The sequence below is a fragment of the Heterocephalus glaber genome, unplaced genomic scaffold, assembly GCF_053883595.1.
Source record: "Heterocephalus glaber isolate CG9 unplaced genomic scaffold, H.glaber_assembly_v1.0 deba00001532, whole genome shotgun sequence".
Classification (NCBI taxonomy): Eukaryota; Metazoa; Chordata; class Mammalia; order Rodentia; family Bathyergidae; genus Heterocephalus; species Heterocephalus glaber.
Genome location: NW_028258330.1, coordinates 3927586 through 3952277, shown reverse-complemented (window position 1 = coordinate 3952277; position 24692 = coordinate 3927586). Strand labels below are relative to the sequence as shown.

The window sequence follows — 24692 nt, the reverse complement described above, 5'->3', positions numbered from 1 at the left end:
GGCCTTCTCAGCTCAAACTCCGTGAAGACGTACATTCCTGCACCCCAATTCTAAGAGGTCAAAGATTTTCAGAATTGATCATCTCTGAAATCCTTTACATCCTATAGTGCATGGTAAGCAAAATTGGCATCTCCTTTTCTTGATGGAGTATAAGAGGCTGTCTTAACGCTGATAGTATCTTCAGTTTGATAGAGCAAACAATGGCCTTGTTTTTCTTCCCTGTTGCAGTCCAGAAGTGCCTGGTGCCTACTAAGTACTCTGTAAACACTTCTTGAAACTATGAAACAAAAAATGCAAAATTCAACTTAAAACACAAGTGCTAAAACTAACCAGTAGGTAGAAAACATCAGTGAAGATTCTCTTGGAAGGAATTCCGTTCTTCATCGTGCCTCTATGGTGTGTGTGGCTTGTGATTTGGTATGATTTATATCTACCTGCCCTGAGAGCCTCTTGTGCTCATGAGGGGTTTTGAAAGGTGATTAGATTGTGAGGGCGCTATTGCTATCTGGGGTGTTAAGAGGCAGGGCCTGGCAGGAAGAGGTGGTCACTGGGGGTGTGGCCTGAAAGAGTTTCTCTCTCTCCCTCCCTGGCTCCTCCTTTCCCTCTCTGCTTCCTGTCCACCATGCCATGAGCAAGCAGCTCTCCTCTGCCAGGCCCCTCTGCCATGCCATCCTGCCTTGGAGCTGGCCGACCATGGACTGTAAAAATGAGCCAAAATAAACTCTCCTCCTTTAAATTGTGCATGTCAGATATTTTGTCTCAGCAACAAGAAAGTGTCTAAGACATTACTGAACCTTAAAACGCAAAGCCCTGTGCAGAAATATGGTCACCAAATAGCCACACACAATGCTGGCTTTAGACAACTGATGTGGTAAATCAAGGCCTCAGCAGAATGAGTGTTCTCAACACACAGCCTCAGAACTGCTCCCACGTTACATACTTTGCACTACAGATGCCATTTATATCTTTTTTTAAATGTTTTAATTTTTTTCTAAGGATGCATTATATTGAAGGTTATGACAGAGGATGTGCTCTGTGGGATAATTTCAAACACCGGTTAAGAAGGATAAAGCTTGGCTGTGGGCGAGGCCCCAGGACTACCCAAGCCTGGTCTTCCCCCCTCAGCCTCCACCAAGTTGGGTCTCTTGCATGTGTTGGCAGATACAGTTTATATTTTAGTTGGCGGGGAGGGCCATACTCATACTCAGTGTGTGAGCTTTGCTGATGTCAAATAAAACTCTGTGTCCTTCTGATGTGGCCACATTGGCATTTTTTGGTGGCAAATAACTGAATATCCCCAGCAGCCTCTTGTTACTGGACACCACCCCTGCAGCCACTTCCCCATACTGCGCAGCTGAGTATCTGATGGATGATCAGGGCTCCACCTCTCCATGGCCTGCTTTACCCCCGTCTGGAAGCCAGAGAACAAGGAAGTGACCAGAGGAGGCAGAAGAGGGAGGGACATGGCTCCATTCAGCATCTATGTGCCAGGGACACCAGCTTGGGGACAGGAGGACAGCATGCCTGTGCCATAGGCGGGACCATCAGGCAGGAGGGTTGGGGATGTCTTAGGTCAGGGCCCCCAGAGTTGAAGATTTTATGAAAGTGCCTTTTGTGAAAGTTTCTAGGAGGAGAAACCCGAAGTGGGGTGGGGGCTGGGTCTCTGCGGGGAGGGAGGTCACTCTGGGGTCTCACATCAAGCACAGCTCCTTAAGACTGACTTGGGGCATCTCAAAGGGACAGTATAGGTCTCAGTTCAGAGTGGTCCCCATGGGGACTGTTGGTACCCAGCAGCCAGTGGTAGAAGGCGACCCTGAGGATCTTTCTGGCTTTCTGTGCTGGACAAAGCCAGGTCCCACAGCCTAGCGGGTCCTCTGTCCCTACCTCTGGCTTGGGTCGGGAGAGGATGATGTCACACAAGGCCCATCTGCAGCCTGGGCTTTGCAAGGACTTTCAGACCTGAGCAAGGGCTGGGGACACCCTGCACATGGGCACCTCACGGTACCGCCACACCTGTGGGACACCAGGCCCTTGACTGTCTCGGGTTCCTTCCTGCCATACCCCAAGTGGACAGCGGTGTCACTTCCAAGTAGATGAAAGTGAATTTGAGTGATGGTCAAGGGAGACTAGTTTTAACCACAACAAAATTTTCAATAGAAATGGATTTCTGTATTGGTTGTTGTTGTAATTAAGCTTCAAAAATATAATGCAAGTGCCTTTTGTTTTCTTTTTCTCTGTTTTTCTTTTCTTTCTTTTTTGGTGGTGCTGGTGATTGAACCCACATGGTAAGCAAGAGGGTTCAAAGTACTAAATAGCTAAGCGTGGTGGCAAATGCCCATCATCCCAGCACTCGGGAGGCTGAGGCAGGATCCCCGAGAGTTCTGCCTGAGGAAACCCCAGCACGGGAGTCCCCAGACGACCTTGTGGCTATTCCACCTCAGCAGAGGTGGAGTTAGGGCTAAGTCGCACCAAGTGCTGGCCTGTGAGAGCCCAACGCCCTCAAAGCCAAGCTGATGCACTTGGGGAACAGAAGAAGTTCCACAGCTGGGAGCCACGCTCTTGACTTTTCCCACACCCTGCTTTCTAGCCTTTGCCATATCAGTTCACATCCCTTCCCACTCGGCTGATAACGTTCCTGGGGGAGATCGGGAATTTAAAAAGCGTATATCAGAACTTCCTCTATCAGCACTTTCTTGTTTTATTTTTACTTGACCTTCAAGGAAATTTTTCTCCTTTTACCTAACCCCAAAGGAAGAAAACAAGATCTGGGGTCCCTCCCTTCCCCTCCCTGTCCCCTGCGTGCAAGGGTGCTACACAAGCTTGTGGACAGCTTTGTGGACCAGGGCTCTGGGCACAGGAAGGGGGAGGGGGACCTTAGCCTCTGTCCTCTGTAATCCTGGGTCAGTCTCTGCTGCTGAGGAGCACGTGGCCTCCTTCCAGGCCAGGAGGCAGACAAGTCTGCTGTGGCTTTTTTTGTTTGGTTGGTTAAGATTTTTTGAGACAGGGTCCCACTGTGCAGCCCAGGCTGACCTTGAACTTGAGGTGATCCTCCTGCCTCAGCCTCCCAAATTGCTGGGATGACAGGCATGTAGTACCACTCCCAGCTGTGTCTTTTATCACCAGCTCTCTGTTAACAGTGCTTGCCAAACTTGCAAGATGGGGTAGACAGGAAGATAATTCAGAGCATGTAGGTGCTTGCTGCTCGGTGTTTTGCTCTCATTGTCCTGTTTAATCTTCCAGCCACCCCCTCATTAGATCAGCCTCCACTTTGGGGGTATAGGGATGAGGGCACCAGGTGGCTTCCTGCCCTCGCCCCAAGGTGGCCCAGCTTTGCAGGTGGGTCTTCTGGGCCCAAAGCTGGGGTGCTCACTCCTACAACACCCAGCCAGCTACACCCTGAGATTGGAACTGGACAGGTTACCACTTTCACTTCTGGAACAGCTCCTGAGGTGAGGTCCCAGCCTGCGGAGAAATTACCCAGCGTGGTTACAAAGTGGAACAAATTGGTGCGTGGTTACAAAGTGGAACAAATTGGTGTGGACTCAGAGGCACAGCAGGCCCAGCCTTGCCTGGCCTGGCCCTGGGTGAGCTGAGGGGGTGGGGGGACTCAGCCTTCAGGGAGAACCCTCCTGTCTCAGCATGGATGCCAGTGGCATGCAGAGTCACCCAGGTGAGCACTCCAGGCCTGGGCCACCTCCCTTGCCCTGCCAGGGGTCACCAGGGCCCCAGCCCTGGGCTTGCTCAGTACGCAGCCTTACAGCAGCCCTCTCTCCCCACCTGCTTCTGTCTGTGTGGCGCCTGTGCTCTCCTGTGTGCTGCCCCAGCCCCACTCCCAGCTCCTGCAGACCCCCACCCCACCCCTTTGATTTATCTGTGTTGCTTTGGTTGGTTTGGTTTCTTAAAACAGGCTCTCACTGTGTATCCCAGGCTGGCCTTGAACTCACAGTGATCCTCCTGCCTCAGCCTCCCTGGTTCTGGGCTGACAGACGTGTGCTACCATGCCTGGCTGTTTCAGGAGTCCTGCTGCGCATCCTGCAGTGCATCTCAGTTGACATGTGCTGTGGTCCTTGTACATAGGGTCCGGGCCTTACTCACTGGTTTCTGAGAAAGACGAAGTTGTGCTGTTTAGGGTAAGAACCATTTCTCATCCACAGACTCCACCACATGACAGCTGTCTGTCTGTTGCCACTTTCCTGGGGGGCCACACGCTTCCTAGGCAGCCAGAGAGATATGCAGAGCACTCACTTCCCGGCCTGGGGCTGCCTAGATAGCCTTGTTTCCTCCCCTTCCCAGAGGGATTCTAGACAGAGACTGGGGCTATGGGAGTGTATTTGGAGAAATTTCAGTCAGGAGCACCAACTTTTTAAATTATTTTTGGGGACAGGTCTCACTCTGTAGTTCTGACTGGTCTAGAACTCACTTTGTGGCCTCTATTTCATGACCCTCCTTGGCCTCCCAAGTGCTAGGATTATAGGCATGCACCTCTGGCCTGGCAGCAATTTTGATAAAGGATGTAGCTACTGATGACTTTAACATGGGAAAGCTTCAGTTAAAACTGGTCCTTGCTGGTGGATGACAAGTTATCTCTGTCCTCAAAGAATGTAATTAGGAAGTACCTAGTGTAAGGGACAGGAGGAAGAGCCGAGGAATTAAGAACAAATAAACACAAATCTATCAAACATCCAATCAGTGGGAGCTGAGTCTGGGCCCAGAGAGGAAGAGCTGTTTCATGGCTAGTGGGGGCCCCGTGGGTACCTAGACACCCTGAATGGCAGGCCTAGCCTGGGACACTAACTGTGGCCCACCTGGCAAGTAGACATTTCTGAGTTGGCAGACTGGTGGGCAGGCAGTGAATGGAGGGGAAGAGGAAGCTGAAGTCAGCTAGAGATGTCCTGCTCTTGAGGGAGGGGGTCTTCTGTGATCAGCCCTCTGTGGCTGTCCTCTTCATCTCTTGGGGTCTCTGAGCCTTCCTTCTTCACAAGTCAGTGCTGTTACACTGATTTGCCAACCAGGGCTGCTGACTGAGTGACAGCCACATCAGAGGTTCTCGGGTTTGGCTATGTGGGGACAAGGAAACAAGTGTGAACGTGGAGGTTTCTGATGCAGCTAATGGTGTGTGCAGAGGGAGCAGCCAAGCTGGACTGGGTGGACAGCCTGAACTGGGGAGTGTTGGCCTTTGGGGATCTTTCGTCCAAATCAATATGGTGGGCGTAGCGTGACTGGATGGTGGAGAGCTGAGTGGAGACCCAGTGAGCTCTTCCTGGAGGGTGTAAGTTTGCTGTCTGATCTTGCTGAGCCAGGATGGCTTCTATCCCAAAGGGCTCTCTGCTCCTGATAGGCCCATGTGGCTCTCCTGTCCCCACCATGGTTATAGCCAAGTGGAGAGGACCCAGCCCCAGCGAGGTGGGCTGTAGCAGAGACATACAGATTCTTTTTCTCATCTTTTGCATTCCTCTATCTCCTTCCATTTTCATATGCACCCACACTTGACTTTTCCTTATTTGCCTGCCAATGTTTATTAAGATGTGCATTGAGCATACCTGCCAAATCACACACAATACTAAAACATCCATTGCTCGGCTCTACCAAATCACGTCATTTTGTGGTTTGATTCTAAGAAATGGCACCTCACAAGTTGCTGAACAACTCAACCTTGAACATCTGCATTCATTTCTCCTATGCAGACATAGCTATTGTCCTGGACTAGGCTTGTAATCCCCATACATGGTGGGGTAGCCTTTATGTCTGTAAACAATGTGTAATGCAGTTTCCCGTGGGGCTTAAACTTCATATGCTCAGTGTAATGGTTTTTGCCTTACCTTGGTTCTGTTTGCAGACTGCATGCAGGTCCTTCACACTAAGATCATCTCAACCCTTTTTAAAATTTTTTTTATTTTGAGACAGGGCCTTGCTAAGTCACCTAGGCTTGGCTCAAACTTATGATCCTCCTGCCTCAGCCTCCCAGAGTGCTGGGATTACAGGCACCATAATGGCTTCGTTTTGGTTTTGAGATGGGATCTCACTATGTTGTTCCCAAGCTATGCTCAAATTCATGGGTTCAAGTGATCTTCCTACCTCAGCCTCCCAAAAAGCTGGGTCTACATGTATGCACCACCATACCCATGTTTTTTTGCTTTTAAAAAAGCTTTTTGAGAGTCGAGGATTTAGCTCAGTGGTTCCACCACCTGCCTTGAAAGCACAAGGTCCCGAGTTTGATCCCCGGTACCAAAAAAAAAGCTTTTTGAAAAGAAAATTAAAAAGCTTTTTGAACTTTTATACCTATATATATGTTACTATAGGTAGCTCTAGTTTGTTAATTTTACTTCCTGTGTAGTAGTACATATCTCAAGTTGCGTATTTGCCTATTGATGGACATTTAGGTGCTTGAAATTCGGTCCTCTTCTGTGCTTGGAGTGGTATGGCAAACACTCTTGTAAGGGTCTCTTTGTGTGCGTGTGCAAGAGTTTCTCTAGTGAGCATATCTGGGTGTCTGTATCTGTGATCCTAAAAGATATTGGCAGTTGCTTTCCAGAATGGATCAATGAGTGCTATTCCTCCAGTAGTTTAGGGAGCATCCTTCTTTCCCATATGCTGGGATATCTGATGCTGTCAAAGTTCTTTTTTTATTGTTAACACTTTTTTTTTCTTTCTAAGCTCTTTTATTGGTACATTTTAGGTATACAATTCCTTTACATTTATCATTGGGTGTTTGTACCTGTACATGATGTATCTTGGTTCTTATTTTTTCCCCATTACCTGTGTACCCTTCACCCCCTCCTCCCTTCCCTATTTACACATTATTGTTAACACTTTGATGTGTGTGAGATGGGACCTCCTGAAAGTTCTCCAAGGCCACGGCGCTCCTGGGTGCTCCACCTGCTGTCCGCATTGCAGACATACACAGGAAGGGCAGGAGTCAAGTGAACAGGACATGGCTGGCTTCCCTCTGGCCTCTGAGAGCTGCAGTGCTTCCAGCTATTTCTGGGGCCCCTTCTCTGTATAGATCCTCCTTAGACAATTGCCCCAAACCCCCAGCTTTGGAACACTGGCCATGTATATAACCCAGTGACTTCCAGCAGTAGAAATAGCTCCACCTTGAACATCAAAAGCTACTGAATGGATTTATTTGAGGGCCAGTTAACAACTGAATTAAAATTTAACCTGCCAGCTAATATGCACCAATAAAAATGTTTTTAAAACCTTAACTTATCCAAAGTCTTTCTCGATTTCTGCCAAGCCAAATCTTCCTGGTCACATTTATCTTGAGCTAGAAAAGTGCATCTCAAACCTTTTAGTCTCAGAAACCCTTGACATGCATAATTATCAAGGCCCTCAAAGAGTGGTGTTGGTGTGGATTCTCTTTATCTTTTTTTTTTTTGTACCAGGGATCGAACTCGGGTCCTTGGGCTTGCGCAGCAGGTGGCAAAACCACTGAGCTAAATCCCCGGCCCTTGGTGTGGATTCTCCCTATAGCTGTTGCCGTATTAGAAATCAAAATGAAGACATGTTTAAATGTTTATTTTTAAACAATTGAGCCTTCTATGTTAACATAAATTACATTTACATAAAAAATAACTACATTTTTAAAAAATAGTGAGCAGAATAGTGGACTGAGACAGAGCCCAGGAATAAAGCCCTTGCCTGACTCGCACAAGGCTCTGGATTCCAGCCCCAGCTCCACAAAGAAGAAAAGAGAGAGTTGCTGTTGAAAACATGAGTAGGTGCACTTGAGATTCTAGACACAACCCCTACACAGGCATGTAGGAGGGGACACAGGACACCAGAGCTCTTTTGCAAGAAGAGGTCCCTTTTCCCCTATGACCCACCTTTCCCCCACACACCCATTGCCAGCCTTGTTGGTCCATTTTCTTCCCAACCATTTTCTAACTTTTATTTTTTATTTCCTATTTATTTTAAAATTCTTACTCATTTTATTTTATTAATTCCTCCATTTATTCTGAGAGAGGGTCTCACTATGTTGCCCAGGCTGCCTTCAAGCACTTGGGCTCAACTGACCCCCCTGCCTCAGGCCCCAGAGAGAGTTGGGACTACGGGAGTGCACTATTGCTCTGTTAACTCTTTTTTAAAAACATGCAAGGGTGTCCATGTAGCTCTGTCTTGGGGTGCTTGGTTGGTATGTGCTGGGCTTCACTCTCAGCACTGGAAGAGAGAGGAAGAGATAATCTGAATGTCCTTGAAAATGAATTTATAAATGGAGCGTGTCTTTTAGATAAGTTTATTTCTACAACCCGAATATTGATTATCAAAAGTGTATTGCAGAGGACTCCTCTGGAATGTTTCTTTTGACAGAACCAAATGTGGAGACCTGGTCTTAGTAGGATTTATTTATGTGTTCGTGTTGAGCAACTGAACTGGGTGACATATTCTTTTCCTTATTACAGTATTAAAACCCAAGTTCTTCCCCAATAATGAAACTGGAGTTCTTCCTCTTTTTAAGGGGAAGCTGCCTCCTCCCCCTTACTTTTTTCCACTGCTTAGAGGAAATTCACAGAGCCAAGAGTAAAAAAAAAAACAAAAAACCTCAGTGGTCATTGTGCTCCTGTCCTGCTACGCGACTCACCCCGCCTCTGTGCTCCCTGATGTCACTATTTTTGTCTCTGAACAGCTTATTGACACCATTGCCTCGGAGATCGGAGAACTGAAACAGGAGATGGTTCACACCGATACCAGCCTGGAGAACGGCCTGGGAACTCCCAAAACCCACAGGTGACCAAAGCCTTGTCTAGGCGAGAGAGGGACTTGGAGACAGCCTGTAGCCACCAGGGCTGACCCTCGGCCACTCCTCCTCGGAGTCTGGGACTAGCAGTGTGGTGGCGCCTCCAGATGAACTCTCTGTAAGAGATGGGAGTGGCCTGGGAGCTCCTGTCTGCTCACTTCTTTGAATCACTTTGAAGGCACTTGAACCTTGTACCTTCTTCTCCATTCCTCCTGAATAACCACCTGGAAACCTAAGTTTGTCTGTGGCACGTGCACCTACTGGCAGTGATGGCAGCAGTAATGCGGCGGGATCATTCCTGTGCAAGCTAGAGCTCAGGGTAGCCGTGTCAGGCTCCAGGAGTTTTGCCGGGAGCAGCTAAAGAGGATGGACTCATTTTGCATTCTCAGGTCAGAATAAACCCCAGCATGGCCTTAGCCTGAAAACCTCTCCATGTATGAGAAACTGGATGTGCTTGCAGATGGTTAACCAGGGTCGGGAACATGCTGTGCTGGTAAGCGCAATACCCAGGCATTGCCCTGAGTAGGTGGCAGGCACTCCTCTGCAGCTGAAGATGAGTGCAGAGGCCAGGGAGGGTGGAAACTGGAGACAACCTCTCCCAGCTCTTGCATGCTGTGATTCTTGATGACAGAAAGCCCTAGACACTTGGCACCTGTGAAGCCAGATCCACTTAGTGCCCCCCACCTTCTTTCCCCAGAAATTGGGGCCAGGGCTGCCTGGGGCAGTAGAAGCTGTGATTTATGGTGTGGTTTGGTTAACAGGTCATGTGACAGGCAGACAGGGTGATTTTGGCTGTCCAGGCAAGTTTTAAACCAGCTCAACTTGTTCCCTGACTGAGGAGGAAAGGGAGGAGAGAGCAGGTCCCAGGGAGGGACTTGGCCACTGCAAGGTGCTGCTTTGATGCCAGTGGTGCTTTGATGCACTTGTCCCTAGAGGAACTGCATTCCCCCTTGGCTGTGAAGTTCCCTCTGCCTTTGTCCATTCTTTGCCTTCACTGCAAAGCGATAGGTAGACCAGTTGTTCTCCATCCCCTTTGCAGCACCTGGGTGTTCTGAGATTCCCCTCAACCTCAGTGTGAAGGGCTTCAATGAATTAAAAGTTTTCTGCCCATAAACCTGACAAATACACACTGATTTTTCAGCTGGAGACTTGCCATCCCACATTCAGAGTAGTCCAAACACCATGGAACTTCAGCCAGGGGTTCCTCTTTACCCTTTGCATTGTTGAGCTAAAATTAAACTGGGAGTCTGGGCTGATGACACAGTGTGAGGGCAGCTTTAGTACCACTGATTTCTTTCAGTGAGATGGAACTAAGCTCTGCAGGTGACAGATACCCAGAGCGACAAGAATGCCTCCCCCTGTGTGAGTCCTGGGTGCTGTTAGTGTTGCAAAAAGAGAGATATAACATGTGAGGGACCATCCAGACCTTGTTCTCAGGCTTCAGCAGGTACTAAGTGGGACAGCTGGGTGATTGTTTAATCTTTAACATCTCATCAGTGATGATTGGATGGACGGATGGATGGATGGATGATGGATGACTAAATGGATGGATGGATGGATAGATGAATGTTAGATGGATGAATGGATGGATGGATGGATAGATGGACTCTGTCATTTAGCCACACCCCATATCTCTTTTCACCTTTTCCTTTCCAAATTTAAGAGTGATTTTAAGTATGCCACAAAGACTTTGTTTATTTTTTTCAGATTAATGTTACTTGTTCGAGGATGCTATGTTTGTTAACACTGGATTTATTAATTTGTAGAGGCATTTTAGTTGGCTTTTTAAAAAGTATTTAATGGGAAAGAAAAACCAAGATGAATTGTCTTGCTTTATTTCATTTTGTTTTTGAGACAGGGTCTTGCTATATAGTTCAAGCTGGCCTTGAGTTCACTATGTAGCCCAGATTGGACTCAAACTCACAGCAATCCTCCTGCCTCAGCCTCCCCAGTGTGGGATTACAGGTGTGCACCACCATGGCCTGCTTGAATTGTCATTCTTTGACACAGTATATGGCGTTTGGCGAGTGTTGGGCTCTGCCTCTCCTGGCGGCAGCATCCGACAGGTCTTAGCCTCCTTTCTTGGAACTCTTGCCTGACATGTCTCTGGCTGCTCCCCTGTCTTCTGATCTCTTAGTCCTGCGGTCCCCAGAGCTGCCACCTAGAACCTTTTTCTCCTCACACCTCTGCTCTTCTGTCTCCCACTGGCATGGCATGACACGTTTAAAAATCTCCGCATCACAATGTCCACATCAGTAAGTGGGGAAATGATCAAAGCAGCCCCACATGGTTGTCAGAGAGTCCAAGGAAGTTGCTTAACACAGCACCCAGCACATGACAGAGATGGTGTGTGCTGTTTTAAATGGAGTTTCCTCCACGTAATCTCCTAGGTCACCCTATCCCGGTGTGTGGCTTCCATACCACCTACGTGTTGGTGATTCCCAGCTTACATCCCTGGGCTCAGCCTCTTTTTGAATCCGGAGGTTCGTGTCCAACTGTCCACTCAGAGTGTAGAGACCATGGTGGAGCTGGGGATCCCTTCACAGGTGCTGCCTCTCCTCAATTCTTTGGCCTGCTAACCATGCCTCTAGGGGATGGGCCTTGTGCTCAAGCCCTTCTCTCCTAAGCTCCTTCCCTTCATCTCTAAAGCTCAGCAGCTCACTGTTTGTTTGTTTGTTTGTTTGAGACAGGGTCTCACCAGTTCAAAGCTGGCCTTGAACTTACTTTGTAGCCCAGGCTGGCCTTGAACTTGCAGTGATCCTCCTGTCTCAGCCTCCTAAATACTGAGATTACAGACATGCACCACCATGGCCAGCTGTCCTAGGTATTATAAGTGATACAGAGGTGATTCAAAGCACACGGGAGGATGTGTGTAGGTTCTATGTAAATACTGTGCCATTTTATACAAGGGATGAGAGACCTGCAGGTTTTGGTGTCAGTGAAAGCAGGACTCCTGGGCACCATCCCTGGAGTACAGAGGAGCCACTACTTACTTAATTAGGTGTCTTCTGCCTTTTCCACTGGAAGGGAAGCTCCAAGAGAGAGGGGCTTGGTGTGTCATTCGCTGCCATGACTTCAGTGCCTAGAATGGCTCTGGTGTGGCAACTATGCGAAAGCTGTGTGTTGAATGGGAGATGTAAGGTGCCCAGGCCATTGGAGACTGTACAGCATTAAAACATCCCAGGCATCTTGAGGAATCAAGGTGTCTCCTGTGGTGGTGCATAAGAAAGGAAAAGTTACGCCAGACACAGTGGCTCACACCAGTAATCCCAACATTCAAAAGGCTGAAGCAGGAGGATTGCCAAAAGCTTCAAACCAGCCTGGGCTATATAGTGAGTTCAAGGCCAGCCTGAATTATGTAGTGAAGCCCTGTTTCAAACCTGCCCTCCAAAAAGAGAAAAGAAAGAAAAGATTGAAAATGTCCAATAGCCCTAGGCTTTTGCTTCCTGAGGAAGAACAGGGCCCGCGTCCCCCCCTCCTCTGTCCAGCTGCATGTCCTCATCGGCTCAGCGTCATGGCTGGTCTGGTCCTTTGGCAGGAGGGTGGCAGCAGGTTGAAGCCACCTCCACCCTTTGCAGACACTTTACCAAACAGAAGCCAGTGAGCCAGGAGACTGACCCGGGGTCTCTTACTCTGATGTCTGTGCTCTCATCAGTGTTTCTTGTTTCCTTTCTTCCCAGCCCACCCTCCAGAGGCCAGAGGACAGGCACACAGAGTGGTCTGTACATTCACATGAGGCAGAGATCTCTGGGCTGGAGGCTGAGGCAGGCCAGTGCTCCACTTCACACCATAGGTGACAAAATTGCCGAAGATTCTTTTGTCCCCAGGTGGAGTAGAGGGATCCACAAAACAACAGCAGGAGCATTTCCTGGAGTCAGTCTAGGCTTACAGGTTCCCTGAAGGCCCTGGCTAAACCAGATCATTAAGGCTATTGTGCCTTGTCAGCTCCTCCCACGTCACTTGACCTATGTGGCTCCTCCTGCCACCTGACTGGTCCCCTATCCAGAGGTCTGCAGACACACAGGATACAAACATTCTCCACCACCTCACCCCACACTGTTATAATGTAGCAGCCAACCACTGGCGTGGCCTCTTCTAGGAAGGCTGCTCTTCCTGGCAGCCGTGGGACAGCAGTGATAATAGACATGTCCCTTGGACAGTCTTCTGTGTTGTCCCTGGGCTAGGGTCAGGACATAAGGTCAGAAGAGAAGGTGTGGGCCTCCCAGGATTCCCCTCAGATATGACAGAGGGACAGTGGTGACCATGTGGGCTCTGTGTGGTCTTTGGAAGGAAACCCACCTGGGACAGGCACTGCTTGTAAAACATCTTTCCACTCACATCAAGCATGACACAACAGCAGTCCACCAAGAAGTGTAGAGCTAGGAGAATTTTCACAAACAGACCACTCAGCCACACCCAAAGCAGAGCATTCTTGACATCCCCAGGGCACCCTTCTGCTCACTGTCACCCTGAGAGGAGACACCATGTGAACTCTGTGGCCCTTCATTAGTTCCACCTGGCTTGTGTTTTGTTTTCTTGCTTTTTGATTTTTTTTTTTTGGTACCGGGGATCGAACTCTGAACTCCAGACCTTGTGCTTGCAAGGCAGGCAGCAGAACCACTGAGCTAAATCCTCAGCTTGATTATTTTTTTGTGTTTTGTTGGGTTGATTTTTGGTGCAGGGTTCAAACCCAGGAGCTCACACACCAGAAAAAGGTGCTGTACCCCTGAGCTACACCCCTAGCCCCACTCTGTGCTGCTTTTAAATGTCACATAACTGGATTCATACAGCAGTGCTTTTAAAACTCTTCTTCATTCACTATTTTGTGTAGTGTTCCATTGTGTGAATACACAACTTGCTTCTTCATTCTGCTCTTGGCAGGCGTTTGAGTTGGATCCAGTTTGGAATCGTGTTGCTATGGACACCCTTGTGCATGTCTTTTTCTGGACACAGTAATAGAAGACTGGAGTGATTGGGTTGTGGGTAGTTCTACATTCAACTTCAATAGATAGCAGCCAAAGTTTCCAAACCATTGATGTCAATTCACACTTCTGCCTAGACTGGCTGAGAGCTCTGGATTCTTCACTAGGTACTGGCGATGGTTTCGTGGCTAGACATTTGGTGGCTGTGTTGATTTAGTTTCTGAAACCAGAATAGAAGGAGACAGGAGGATCTGTGTGTTGTGACACAAAGATTCAGCTCAGTGCCATTGTACTTGGAATAGAAACTCTGTGGGTTTGACAGAGCCCACATTTTCACATGACTAAGTTTAGGGCTAAATAGGGAGAATTCTGAGCTCACAGCCAGTTCCTTGGGTGGTATTGAAAGAAGCGAGTTATGGAAAAGGCTATTTTCAGGGGAGGAGGGAAAAAAGATTAAATAATCAGCAATTAGGAACAATGTATGAGTACAAATTGGTACTTTACTATTTACATGTCTGCTTTTGAATTTTAGATCTAATAAATTTAAACAGAAAAAAAATAGCAATGAAATTCTCCCCACCTCTTAGAGTCTGTTGCTGTACTTTGTCCCTTACCTGCAGGCAGAAATATTCTGCATTTCATGAACGACATAGACCAGGCCATTATCCACATCATGACTAACAAATGTGTTTGACCAAAGACAAGGCAGCTATTCAGACTTTAGGTTCTGCCCTTAAACTTAGAATACACCTGTACATGGTATAATTTTCATGACTTAAAAAGTATGTACTTATGTGTACTCAACTTCGGTGAGTACAGACACAGAATTATTTTTGCTTTTTGTCTTTTTGTTTGTTTGTTTTTTGAAACAATATGTTGCTCTGTATTCCAGGCTGGCCTTGAAACTATTGTGTAGCCCAGGCTGGCCTCGAACCTGCGGTGATCCATCTGCCTCAGTCTCCTGAGTGCCAGGGTTGCAGGTGTGCACCACCATGCCCACTGAAACACAGAATTTAAAGCCACTTCATTGTATTCCTTTTCCATCTTTTTTTCTTCAAATGATAAAGAGACTAAACTTCATTAATTTATATTCTCTTTTGCTCTCCTGTGAAAAAAATCAATGGGCCTCTCTTCTGTTTGGTGACAAGCAATGCAGATAGTTCATCTGTCCTTTGTTCCGCTCTCTTGTCTTTTTGTGCATCTACAGTCTGACCAGAACGGACTTTGATCTTCTGCTCTTCTGAGGATTGTTGAGGCGCTACTCATGAGGTCATTAGGAAGCAAGGTGACACCATTGCAAGCAAAGTCACTTTGCCTTTTACTCCTTTCCTAGTGTCTGTCCTGTGCAGTGTTGGCCACTAAAGCAAATAATTTCCTCTTGCCATGCCTGGATATCTGCCCACACCATAGTCATCACTGGCCCATGTCTGGGGCCAGGCTGAGGGCTGTGGGCATCTGGGAGCTGCTCCTCCTAGAACCAGTCATGCTGCAAAGGAAAGCTTAGTCTGGGACTGAGATGCAGCTCAGTGATGTGTGCTTGCCTAGCACTCATGAGGCCCTGAGTTCCAACCCCAGCACTGTAAAACAGCTAAGTGAACAACCCTGAAAGGTCGGCCTTCTCCCTTTGCTGGGGCTTCCAGTCATTGTCAGCAGAATACGGGAGACTGGCAGGAGCTATTTGCTACAAACTATTGGGCTCACCTTGCAGAATCTCAGGCACCTCATAAAAAAAATACACTTGGTGTTCACAAAGTTCTGGTCCCTCCTTACACCTTGCCGGTTTCAGAGAATCTTAAGTGTACATTTCCACCCGTTCTGGGTGTTGCTGTGGCCTGCTTGTCCTCAGTCTCTCTCAAGACAGAAGGCAAGGAAGAGCTGCTCCTCAGCTCGGCTCAGGGCTGCTTTCTGACAGACAGTTGAAGATCTCTTTGTCTACAGCACCCTGAGACACCCTTCCCCCTTAGTGCAGTGGCCAGGGGACACTTGTGTGCCTGGCTGTGTCCTCAGAAGCAGGTCCTGCACCGTGGTAGCTCTGGGAGAAATGTTTGGCCATCCTGCCCACCCAGGATATTCTGCAGTGACTAGTTTGATCTTCCCCCTCCCAATACACCCTAACAGCCATCAGGAGCAGTCTTGAATATGACGCCCAAGAATTGTGGACCACTGACCCCCTTTGCTCTTTGTGTTGTTACTAGGGTGGAGACACCCAAGTTCAGCTTCAGAGTAATACTTACTGAGCAGGTACTATTTGTCAAAATTCCTGCTTAGTGGAAACTAGAGATTTAACCACCTAAGGGAGGAAAGACTGTAAACAAGTGAGTTGCAGGGGATGGAATGAGGACATAAGAGGACTAGAGGAGGAGGAGCCACATGCAGGTGATTCCGAGCCAGCACTGGTTTTAGAAAAGCTCGGACTTGATATCGGCCTTATCAAGCAGTGAGTTACGCAGGTATTAAAGCAGCTTCCAGATTATGAAGGCCCCAAAGAGCTACTTAGCCTGTCTCAGTTGGTGATAGCTGTCATATTGGAAAAGTTGTTTAAAAGAACATATAATATTTTTTTCTTGCTGGTCATGGCCCAGCACTGGGGAGGCTGAGGTAGAAGGATCACCACAAGTTCAGGGCCAGCCTGGGCTACATAGTGAGTTCAAGGCCAATCTGAGCTGGATAGTGAGACCTTGTCTGAGAGAGAGAGAGAGGGAGAGAGATTTCTTCTTTTTAATTACTAAAAGTTAAATGTATATAGTGAAAAAAAACACATAGCAGAAAATAAAAATTAAAATGCCTACAAACTCACCACTAAGATAGGCCCACTTCTGTTCATTCAGTTGGCTGTTTATTTATTTATTTATTGTTTTGCAGTACTAGGGATTGAACTCAGCACCTGGCATGCAGTAGTAGGCAAGCACTCTACCACTGACCTACATCCCCAGACCTTTTTAAATTTTATTTTGAGCCTGAGCCTCTCAAAGTTGCCCAAGGTGACCTTGAACTTGTGATCCCTCTTGCCTCAGCCTCAGTAGTTGGGATTACAGGTATGCACTACCCTACCTGGCTATTATATTTCTTTTGGTGTGTACTCTTCTAATGCTGGATTGGCCCTGCCACAAGATATCTTCTTAGTTAGAATTCAGTTGGTGAATCAGTCAAGCTGGGAAACAATACCAGCCTAGCCCAAACCTTGTAAATCCCAGAAACTGCCCACCCGCTGCAGGCGTATGTGCAGCTGCCCGGCCCCAGGCAGCTCGAAATGGTGGGGCTGATCCCAGAGCCCACCTGGCTCCTTCTGCTGCCTGTTTTCAGCTCCAAGGGCAACCGGGACAACAGGTTCTTTGTTTCTGTTTCTTATTTTTACGGGAACCAGTGCATGCCTCTGCCAGCGTTGACCGAATATCTGCCCTTTCATCTCTAGCTACAGAGCCGGGAGAGGAAATCCCTAAGCCAAATCACCACCCAACCTTTCTCAGTCTCATGGAAGCGTCAGTGTCATCTCCCAGGCCCCAGCAGCTGCGCAGTTTTGTCCCCATTTCTATGTCCTTTCCTCCTGGTCCTCAAGAGGCAGAACTTAAAAATCACTGAACGCTCCAAAGATTTCACCAAATTCCTCCTGCATCTTGCTTTTAGAAATCTCAGAGAGGAAGCTGTGGCTTCTGCCTTCCACCTTCCACCTCCCGGGCATAAAATCTCTAACTCAAAATTCCTTCAAGGTTGTTTCCCTTTTTACAGTTTAAGGAGACCAAAAAGGCTTGGGGAAATTTAAAGCAGCTACTTGTGTGCTGAAGGGAAAATTCAAACAGCAAGAAGTTGGGGCTGGTGTAGCTTAGTGGGCAGAGTGTCTGCCTAGGGTGTGCAAGGCTTAGAGTTCAATCTTCAGGACAAAAAAAGAAGTCAGAAAACTGAACCCAGTTTTTATCCTTTTGACCTCAAATAAGCAGTTAAAGTGTATGGCCTCTATTACCCCTGCCAACTCAGCTGAATGGGAGTGATCTTTACAAGGATATCCCTTCCCCAGCCCTCTGCCTGTCTCCTTGCCCATGGTGGGCAGGGGGTGAAAGGTTCCATCAGCTTGCCTGCCAATCTCTGTACTGTGAACCAAGAGTGTCAGCCAGGGTCCCATGGTATCCTCCAGACATTAATATAAAAGAGTGAGGGTTTCCCTCAGCTTCAGAATTCTAAAGATTTACTGTGGTGTTTGAGGCTGTTAAGCAATCTTTGAATATCAGCTACAGTACTAGGTATTTTTGAAGTTGAAGCTTTTTGGGGAATTTCTCCTTTGCCTTGTGTGCATGTATCTAACAATTAGAATTGTTCCTGGTGCCAGAGATTTTTTTTATTATTTTTAAAAATTTTTGTTCTAGTCCATGTTTTCAGTACATAGCAAGCAACTGCATTCATTATGGGGAGTTGGTACATGCACATGACACATCTCAATTTTTTTACATCCCTTTCCCTTCTCCTCTTTCCATGTCTTGGGCCCTTCCCATTTGCAAAAGATATATCCAGAGATTTTTATTAGATACAGGTCTTCAGTATGTTCAGTGTCTGTCTTTTTATATAGGGAACCTCTTCCACTAACAATTTTCCAGAAACCTGATTTCCAGCCCTACCTCCTAACTCCCCCAGCCCTACTAGCCGTGGTTCATCTCCTACCAAGCCTGGTATGATAGTTAACTGTGGCATCAATTTGAATAAGGAATGCTAAGGATTGGTTTAGCACAGGATTGGTTTAGCACAGTTCTGGGTATCTGGATGAGGGCCTTGATACTTCATGGTGGATCCAGTAGATTCCAGCCTCTTATATATGTCGAGCAAAGAATCACAAGAGTACATTCAGTGGTAAAAGAAAAAGCAGCCACATTTATTGAAGATAACAGGAAGATGTGCTCAGGTGGCACAAACAGAAAAGTGGTGTTGGGAAGACAGAAAAATAAAAAGCACACAGGTAAATCAGGCTTTCAGAGTTTAAACCCTGTATACCCCAGCCTGGGTGCCTCTCATTGTGTCTCTGGGTAAGAAGGATTGAAGGAATGATTGACAGGGAGCTGAGTCATCTCAGGGGCTTCAAGCACGAAAGCTTGCCCCAGAATGCACCCTGGTTAAATTATATACATGGGATACAGTCCATATGCATGAACTCTTAATGAGGTTCAGGTGGGGAAAAGGTTACTGAACATCAGGCCACAAGGTCTAACATACATGTGCTCTCCCCCAGGCTCTCGAGATTTCCAGGGTCTTTGGTATTTCTAATTGTGCTTCTGTTAGAAAAACGGAAGGAAGATTGGCCCTGGGTTGTTGCCCAAATTCAGGTGATCGCCCAGCCCCAATGGTGCTACCTGTACTAGACTTACTGCAGAGCAAAGACTCACCCTGGGTGTGGGGGGAACCAACCAATAGGCTCATAGCATGGATGGAATAAAAAGGGAAAAAAGAAGGAAGGCTCGCTTCTGCTTCATCTTTGGAGTAGCTCCAGTTGTCACTGTCTCCTTTGGATGTTGGTCTCCAGGCTTCCAGCACAGACCCTTCAGCCTTCCAGTGCAGACCCTTTAGCTCCCTGATATGAACTTGCATGGGACTCTGCTGAGCTCCAGGCCTTCATCCTTCAGATATCCATCTCGCAGATGGCCTTTTTGCATTATATATGTGTGTGTGTGTGTGTGACCTTTTTGATCCTTACACTGCACGTATATTGCTGTTTCTCTAGTGAACTCGAACCAATGCACCTGACCTCTTGGCCTCTTCTCGGGGTTGTGATAGAAAGCCAGAGATCTACTACAGCAAGAGCAAAACCTTGCTGTGCACAAGACTCCCCCTCTGTCTGGTCCTTACTTCTCAAGACAGTCCCTGTGTTGGGTGTCGAGAAACCTAGAGCCTTCTTGGCTCCACAGTTGTTGAGGTAGCCTGGTGGGAAAAGGCTCTGTAGTCTGGTTGGAAGCAGAAGGCTCACATGGCAAAATGTGAAAGGGAGGCCACAAGAGAGCAAGGAACTTGGAAATCTCAAGCTGAGAGTGTCAGTGCCCGGGAAATGCCCACCTCACACTGCGTGGGACCATGGGCCTTATGCATGCCAGATAGGTGCTGCCACCGAGCTGAGCACCAGCCCTCTCCACTCTTTTTTTCCATCTGAAAGTTGAGGCTGGGACCCTAATGGTCTTCAAGGAGCTCTTGGGTTCCATCTTGGAAAAGGCTCTGGGGTTTCCTTCCCCCAAGTAACCTTGCTTTCATCCAAAGCAGGCTGCAGCCTTGGCTGATAGAGTAGTCTTTGTCAGCCCTAGAATGGTAACAGTCTTGCTTTCTTTTTTTGACTGTCCAAAAATTAGGCAAGAAGGATCATCCCAGAAGATCCACTAAACAGACACCCAGGCTTTTAGAATCAGAAGTATTTTTCTGGTTCTGTTTGTTTTGGTAAGGGGTTCTTTTTTCAATGAGAAGCTGTTTTTAGATGCAGGGAAACTGAAGCTAGTGACATGTGGTCATTGACTAAGCCTTCATAGTTAGGAAGAGGCAATGCTGAATCTTTGATTCCAGTCTGATTGAAAATCTTCTTGGTATCAAATCCCTGAAAATGATGAGGCTGTGGGCTAGGGTGTAGCTCAGTGGTAAAGAGCTTGCCTACCATCCCAGAGGCCCTGAGTTCAATCCTCAACACTGAAAAAAAAATCTGAGGTTGAAAAAGCCTAGAATTGGGGTTGATTTCATTGAAACTATGACATGTCTAAAAAAATCTACCTTGATATTGATGCAGTCATGTGCTGGAGATGGGTGGTTTCAACTTCTGATAAATGAGAACTGGATGAGAACCGAATGCCACAGCTTGAGCCGTGCCCAGGGCTCCCGCCGCGTGAGGTCACTCACCCTCCCCACCTGAAGGGCATCTTCCCACCAGAACTGTCTGCCTTCCAGTTTCTCCTGTGCGGAATTAGAATTTGAGGCTAACACTCATCTTGTCTTTTATGACGAAGGTCACCCCTTGTGAGCTCTGAGGAATTTGTGAAGAATTCGTTAGGCAGGAGGACGGAACTGGGAAAACTTTGCTTTTGTTACCTCGGCAGGATTGGAGCTGTCATCTTTCTCGCCTCAAGCCCCAAGATGGCCAAAGGCCAGGGGGTTCTTGGTAGCCTGGTGACTTGCACCACCCATTTCCTGATCAATACAAGACAAGGATGCTTTGTGTGCTGAGGGTGGAATTGAGCCGTGATTTGTGTGTTGAGCCTGGCTGGAGCCATGTGCAGGGCCCAGGACAAAGCCGCTGGAGAGATGGGCCCCAAGCCTCCCCTTGTCCCAAACACCAGAAACAAGTGGCATCCGAGGGTCAGCTCTTGGCATGCACCTGGGCACACTAAAGCTGGTGTTGTATCCATGTCCACACTGGCTAGTGAAGGCCATCGAGAGCCTGGCGTGGGGCAGAGGTCAAGGACTAGAGCAGCTCAGGGAGGGGAGAGCTGTGAGTTCCATGGTGTGGTGACCATGGCAGGGACAGCGATAGCAGTGAGGACCCAAGGACAGCTCAGGGCTGGGGATGCGGCTCAGTGGCAGGGCATGTGCTTAGTGTGTTCAGTCCCTGGCACCAAATAAATGAATTAGTTTAGTTAAATAAACAAGGACAGCTCAAACTTGCAAGGAGGAAGCTGAGCAGGGCCAGTGGAAGTTCTTACGGGATGATCTTCCTTTTTCGTCCAAGAGAGGTTTGTAAGGAATCATACAGGAAACTGTTCCCACCTTTCAATCCAAATAGTTTTACCCCAGATTTCAGTACTATTATGCCACGGATTCCCTCTTGTTCCTGTGCCATCCCTACTCTATGAACTCATCTACTAGCTTCCTTTCAATGGATTCGTCCTTTACATATGTTCACATTGATTTGGGGGAAATAATATGCAACTCTCAACCTGTTAGATGTCAGATGCTGAATTCTTGTTCTCCAAAATCAAAGAACGAATTATAAGGAACAACAGAGGTTAAAAGTAAGAAATATTTATGGAGAGAGATAGCTCCTGAGAGATGGGAGGGGACCCAAAAGTGAGTTGCCAACAAGCCTACTTCTCAAAGGAAGTTTTATAGAGCAAAGGCACGAGGTGGGTACAACGTGACTTAAAACCATGATCGACCAATACGATTACAAGTATAGCCACTTAGGTAATATTGATCCAACAGGGAAGCAGGTTGTGTCGCAAGTGTACATGGAAAGAACAAAGACCTTCTTTAGGAAGCGATGGGTCAGGGGGTCTTGGTCACCCACTGGGGTGACTGATACCTATCTAGACTTTATTGGCCCGGGTGATACCATTTATCTTATCCCCTGGGGAGGTATGTAGCCCTGCTCATTCTGTCTATCTTGAAGTCTGGCCTCCAACAGGTGCACCTCTGTCCACAGCTGTAATGTGTCCTCATCTTCTGCACTGACTCCCTTGAGAGCCTAGCCCTGTCTGACTGCCTATAATATTTATACCTAATTTAGTTGTCTATAATGAGATCATTTAAAAAGTTAATTTACTGTCTTCACCGTAATTGGGACACACACTAAATATATATAATTATTATCAAAGAACAAAATCACAACATTTTATTTTATTTTATCTTACTTTATTTTGAGACAAGGATTCACTGTATAGCCCAAGATGGCCTCAAAGTTGCTGCAGTTTTCCTGCCTCAGCCTCCCAGAGTGCTGGGATTACAGGTGTGCACCACCAAGCCCAGCAATAATTTAAAGATCTTAATTGGTTTTATTTTTTGATTCTAGAATTGAGCAGCTGAGTTTCCCAATGAATGGGGCAGAGGAGGTTGGTTCTATAGACAGAAAAGGGCTGAAGAAAGCAGAGACAATAGAAAGTAGATTGGTCATTTCAGAGTTACTTTCCCTTGTAAGGCAGGGGCAGGGAGACAGAAGAATAGCAAAATGGAGATTCATTAACATCCAGTTACTTAGGTAACTGTGGGTAAAGACAAAGGAACAAGGAACATCTTTTTTTATGCCAAATGAAATTGGCCTGGAGGAGATTCGGGTGTTATCTCTGTGAACCAGATTTCTTGAAGGTCAAATAAACAGCCTTGTCTAGGCCTGGTCACTTGAAGTTCAGCTTGCATGATGTCATTGTCTTACTCCAGAACAACAGCCTCCGGTAATTTCCACTAAAATTAGTATCGTATTAGTAAACAAAGTCCTGCCTCTGGATCACCTTGACACATCTACCTCTCTTTGGAAAGTGTTGCCAGATTTACCAGCCATCGAAGAAATGTGTAAAATATCAGAATTAATCCACACTGTCCCTCCTGGAGAGGGTCTTTTGTTTTCAGTTTTTAGTTGCAGATCACCAGCTCTCTATGCTCAGGGAACAGAGGATGAGATAGATTTAAGCCATCACGACAGAAGCAAAGTGGAACGTGGGCTCTGCCTTGGTTGCCATATATTTTTATTTTACTGACAAGGTTAGCATTTTATTGCTAGCAATTAGCCCACGAATTTTTCTTCATTCTATAATCATTTACTGGGCATGTACCTTTAAATGAGAAGAAACTTCCTTTTCTTGAAAACTGCAAGGTCTGCTGGGGACCTCCAAGAACAGTCCCACGGCCTGGAGGAGAGGTCTTTATTGAGGGCTGGGTTTTCAGAGAGCACCTTTTGGGAGGCCAGGGTCCCCAGAGTTGAGGCTGTGTGGGGAGAGAACCTGGTGGAGGAGATTGGGGTGCCTGGGGTGAGGGGTCAGGTGCCTAGGGCCAGGGGTCAGGAGTCCAGAAGTAGGAGACCAAGACCAGGCTGTCTAATAGGCTGGAGTCCTTCCTCCTGCTCATCCAGCTGACTGAATCATCCCAGTGTCCTTGGGATGCTGGAGCAGGCCCCCACCTTGTTCAGTTCCACAGAGGACCTGCCCTCAGTCTTGAGGTTTTGCAAGGTTGTTAGTTATTTAACTAAACCAATCCCTTCCTAGAACTACATGCTAACAGCTGCTATAAAAGGGAAAGTTCTTAATACATTTAAAATATCTAATTGAAACAACTTTTGTCCTTAACAGTAAGGCACATGCTATCTTGGATGCTATCAGTTGTCCATTTAAAAAAATGTAACTGCTCAGCTTACTGAAGATGTGTCTTTTACACACATAGAGTAAATTTGGGAATCTTATTGTTTTACTTGTTTATATATACTGTATGACTACTTATGTGTTTTATCCTGTCAGACGACAAAATTATAATTTAATGGACTTGAGAGCTTTATTTGGGATTCTGAAATGCAGAAATTCATCATTCCATCAAATAGGATAAGTGAGTCAGTGAACCAGGCAGCCCAAGTTGGTTTTACACATAGAAAGGGGCTGGTGGCAGCAGAGACAAAAGGAGCTCTGGGTCAGTTCAGTGACTTTCCTTGTGAGGTGGGGACAGGAAGATAGAACAATAGATGAATAACTGATTGACATCAGGACACTTCTGGTTAGTTCTTTGTGTAAAGATTAAAACAGAAGGAATTTCATTGTTATGACAATCACTGCTGTGCTGTTTGAGAAATTGGCTGTCATCACCTTACTGGTTTGAGGGAGGACTTGGTTTTCCTTCAACATTTTTTAGCTGGTGCCCTGCAATCCTGGCACTCGGGAGGCTGAGGCAGGAGGACCTCCGAAAGTACGAACCCACCCTTTGCTACATAATATGTTCAAGGTCAGCCTGGACTACATAGTGAGACCCTATCTAAAAAAAAAACAAAAAACTTTTTACTGTATTTTTTTTTAGAGATTCTTATTTATGTCCCAAAGGGCATTAGGTTGATTCTCTGTCCATCAATTTTATTTCCAAATGGAAATCCCTATATAAACAAAGCCAGTCTACATGAAATTGTGTGATGCCTGGGCTTTAAGCATGAGTGACTCCATATTGATTTTTAGCCTGTCTTTGGGCTCGGTGAAAGAGCTTAGTCCAAAGCAATGGCTCCTCCCACTTTTATTTGAGTGGCCCGAGACTTAGAACAGAACACTGCACACCTGCTGAGACACCTCTCCTTCTTGCTTGGCAGTGATTATTTGTCATTTGGCCATGTATCTCACCCC

General features: G+C 46.9%; 1 protein-coding gene across 9 annotated transcripts in view; it reads left to right on the top strand.

Annotated features, from left to right (window-relative positions):
• Positions 1 to 24692, top strand: part of Rin2 (Ras and Rab interactor 2) — a 199117-nt gene that overhangs the window by 131220 nt on the left and 43205 nt on the right. For 6 of the 9 annotated variants that reach the window (XM_004840890.3, XM_021255122.2, XM_004840889.3 and 3 more), the window contains one exon: positions 8627 to 8727. The exons of 1 other annotated variant lie outside the window; for it this stretch is intronic. In XM_004840890.3, coding sequence (XP_004840947.2) covers positions 8672 to 8727 — 56 coding nt within the window. In that variant the 5' untranslated portion in view covers positions 8627 to 8671. Of the gene's footprint in view, positions 1 to 8626; positions 9231 to 24692 lie in introns of those variants that run through there. 2 more of the 9 variants (XM_004840891.3, XM_004840892.4) reach the window with 2 other exon arrangements.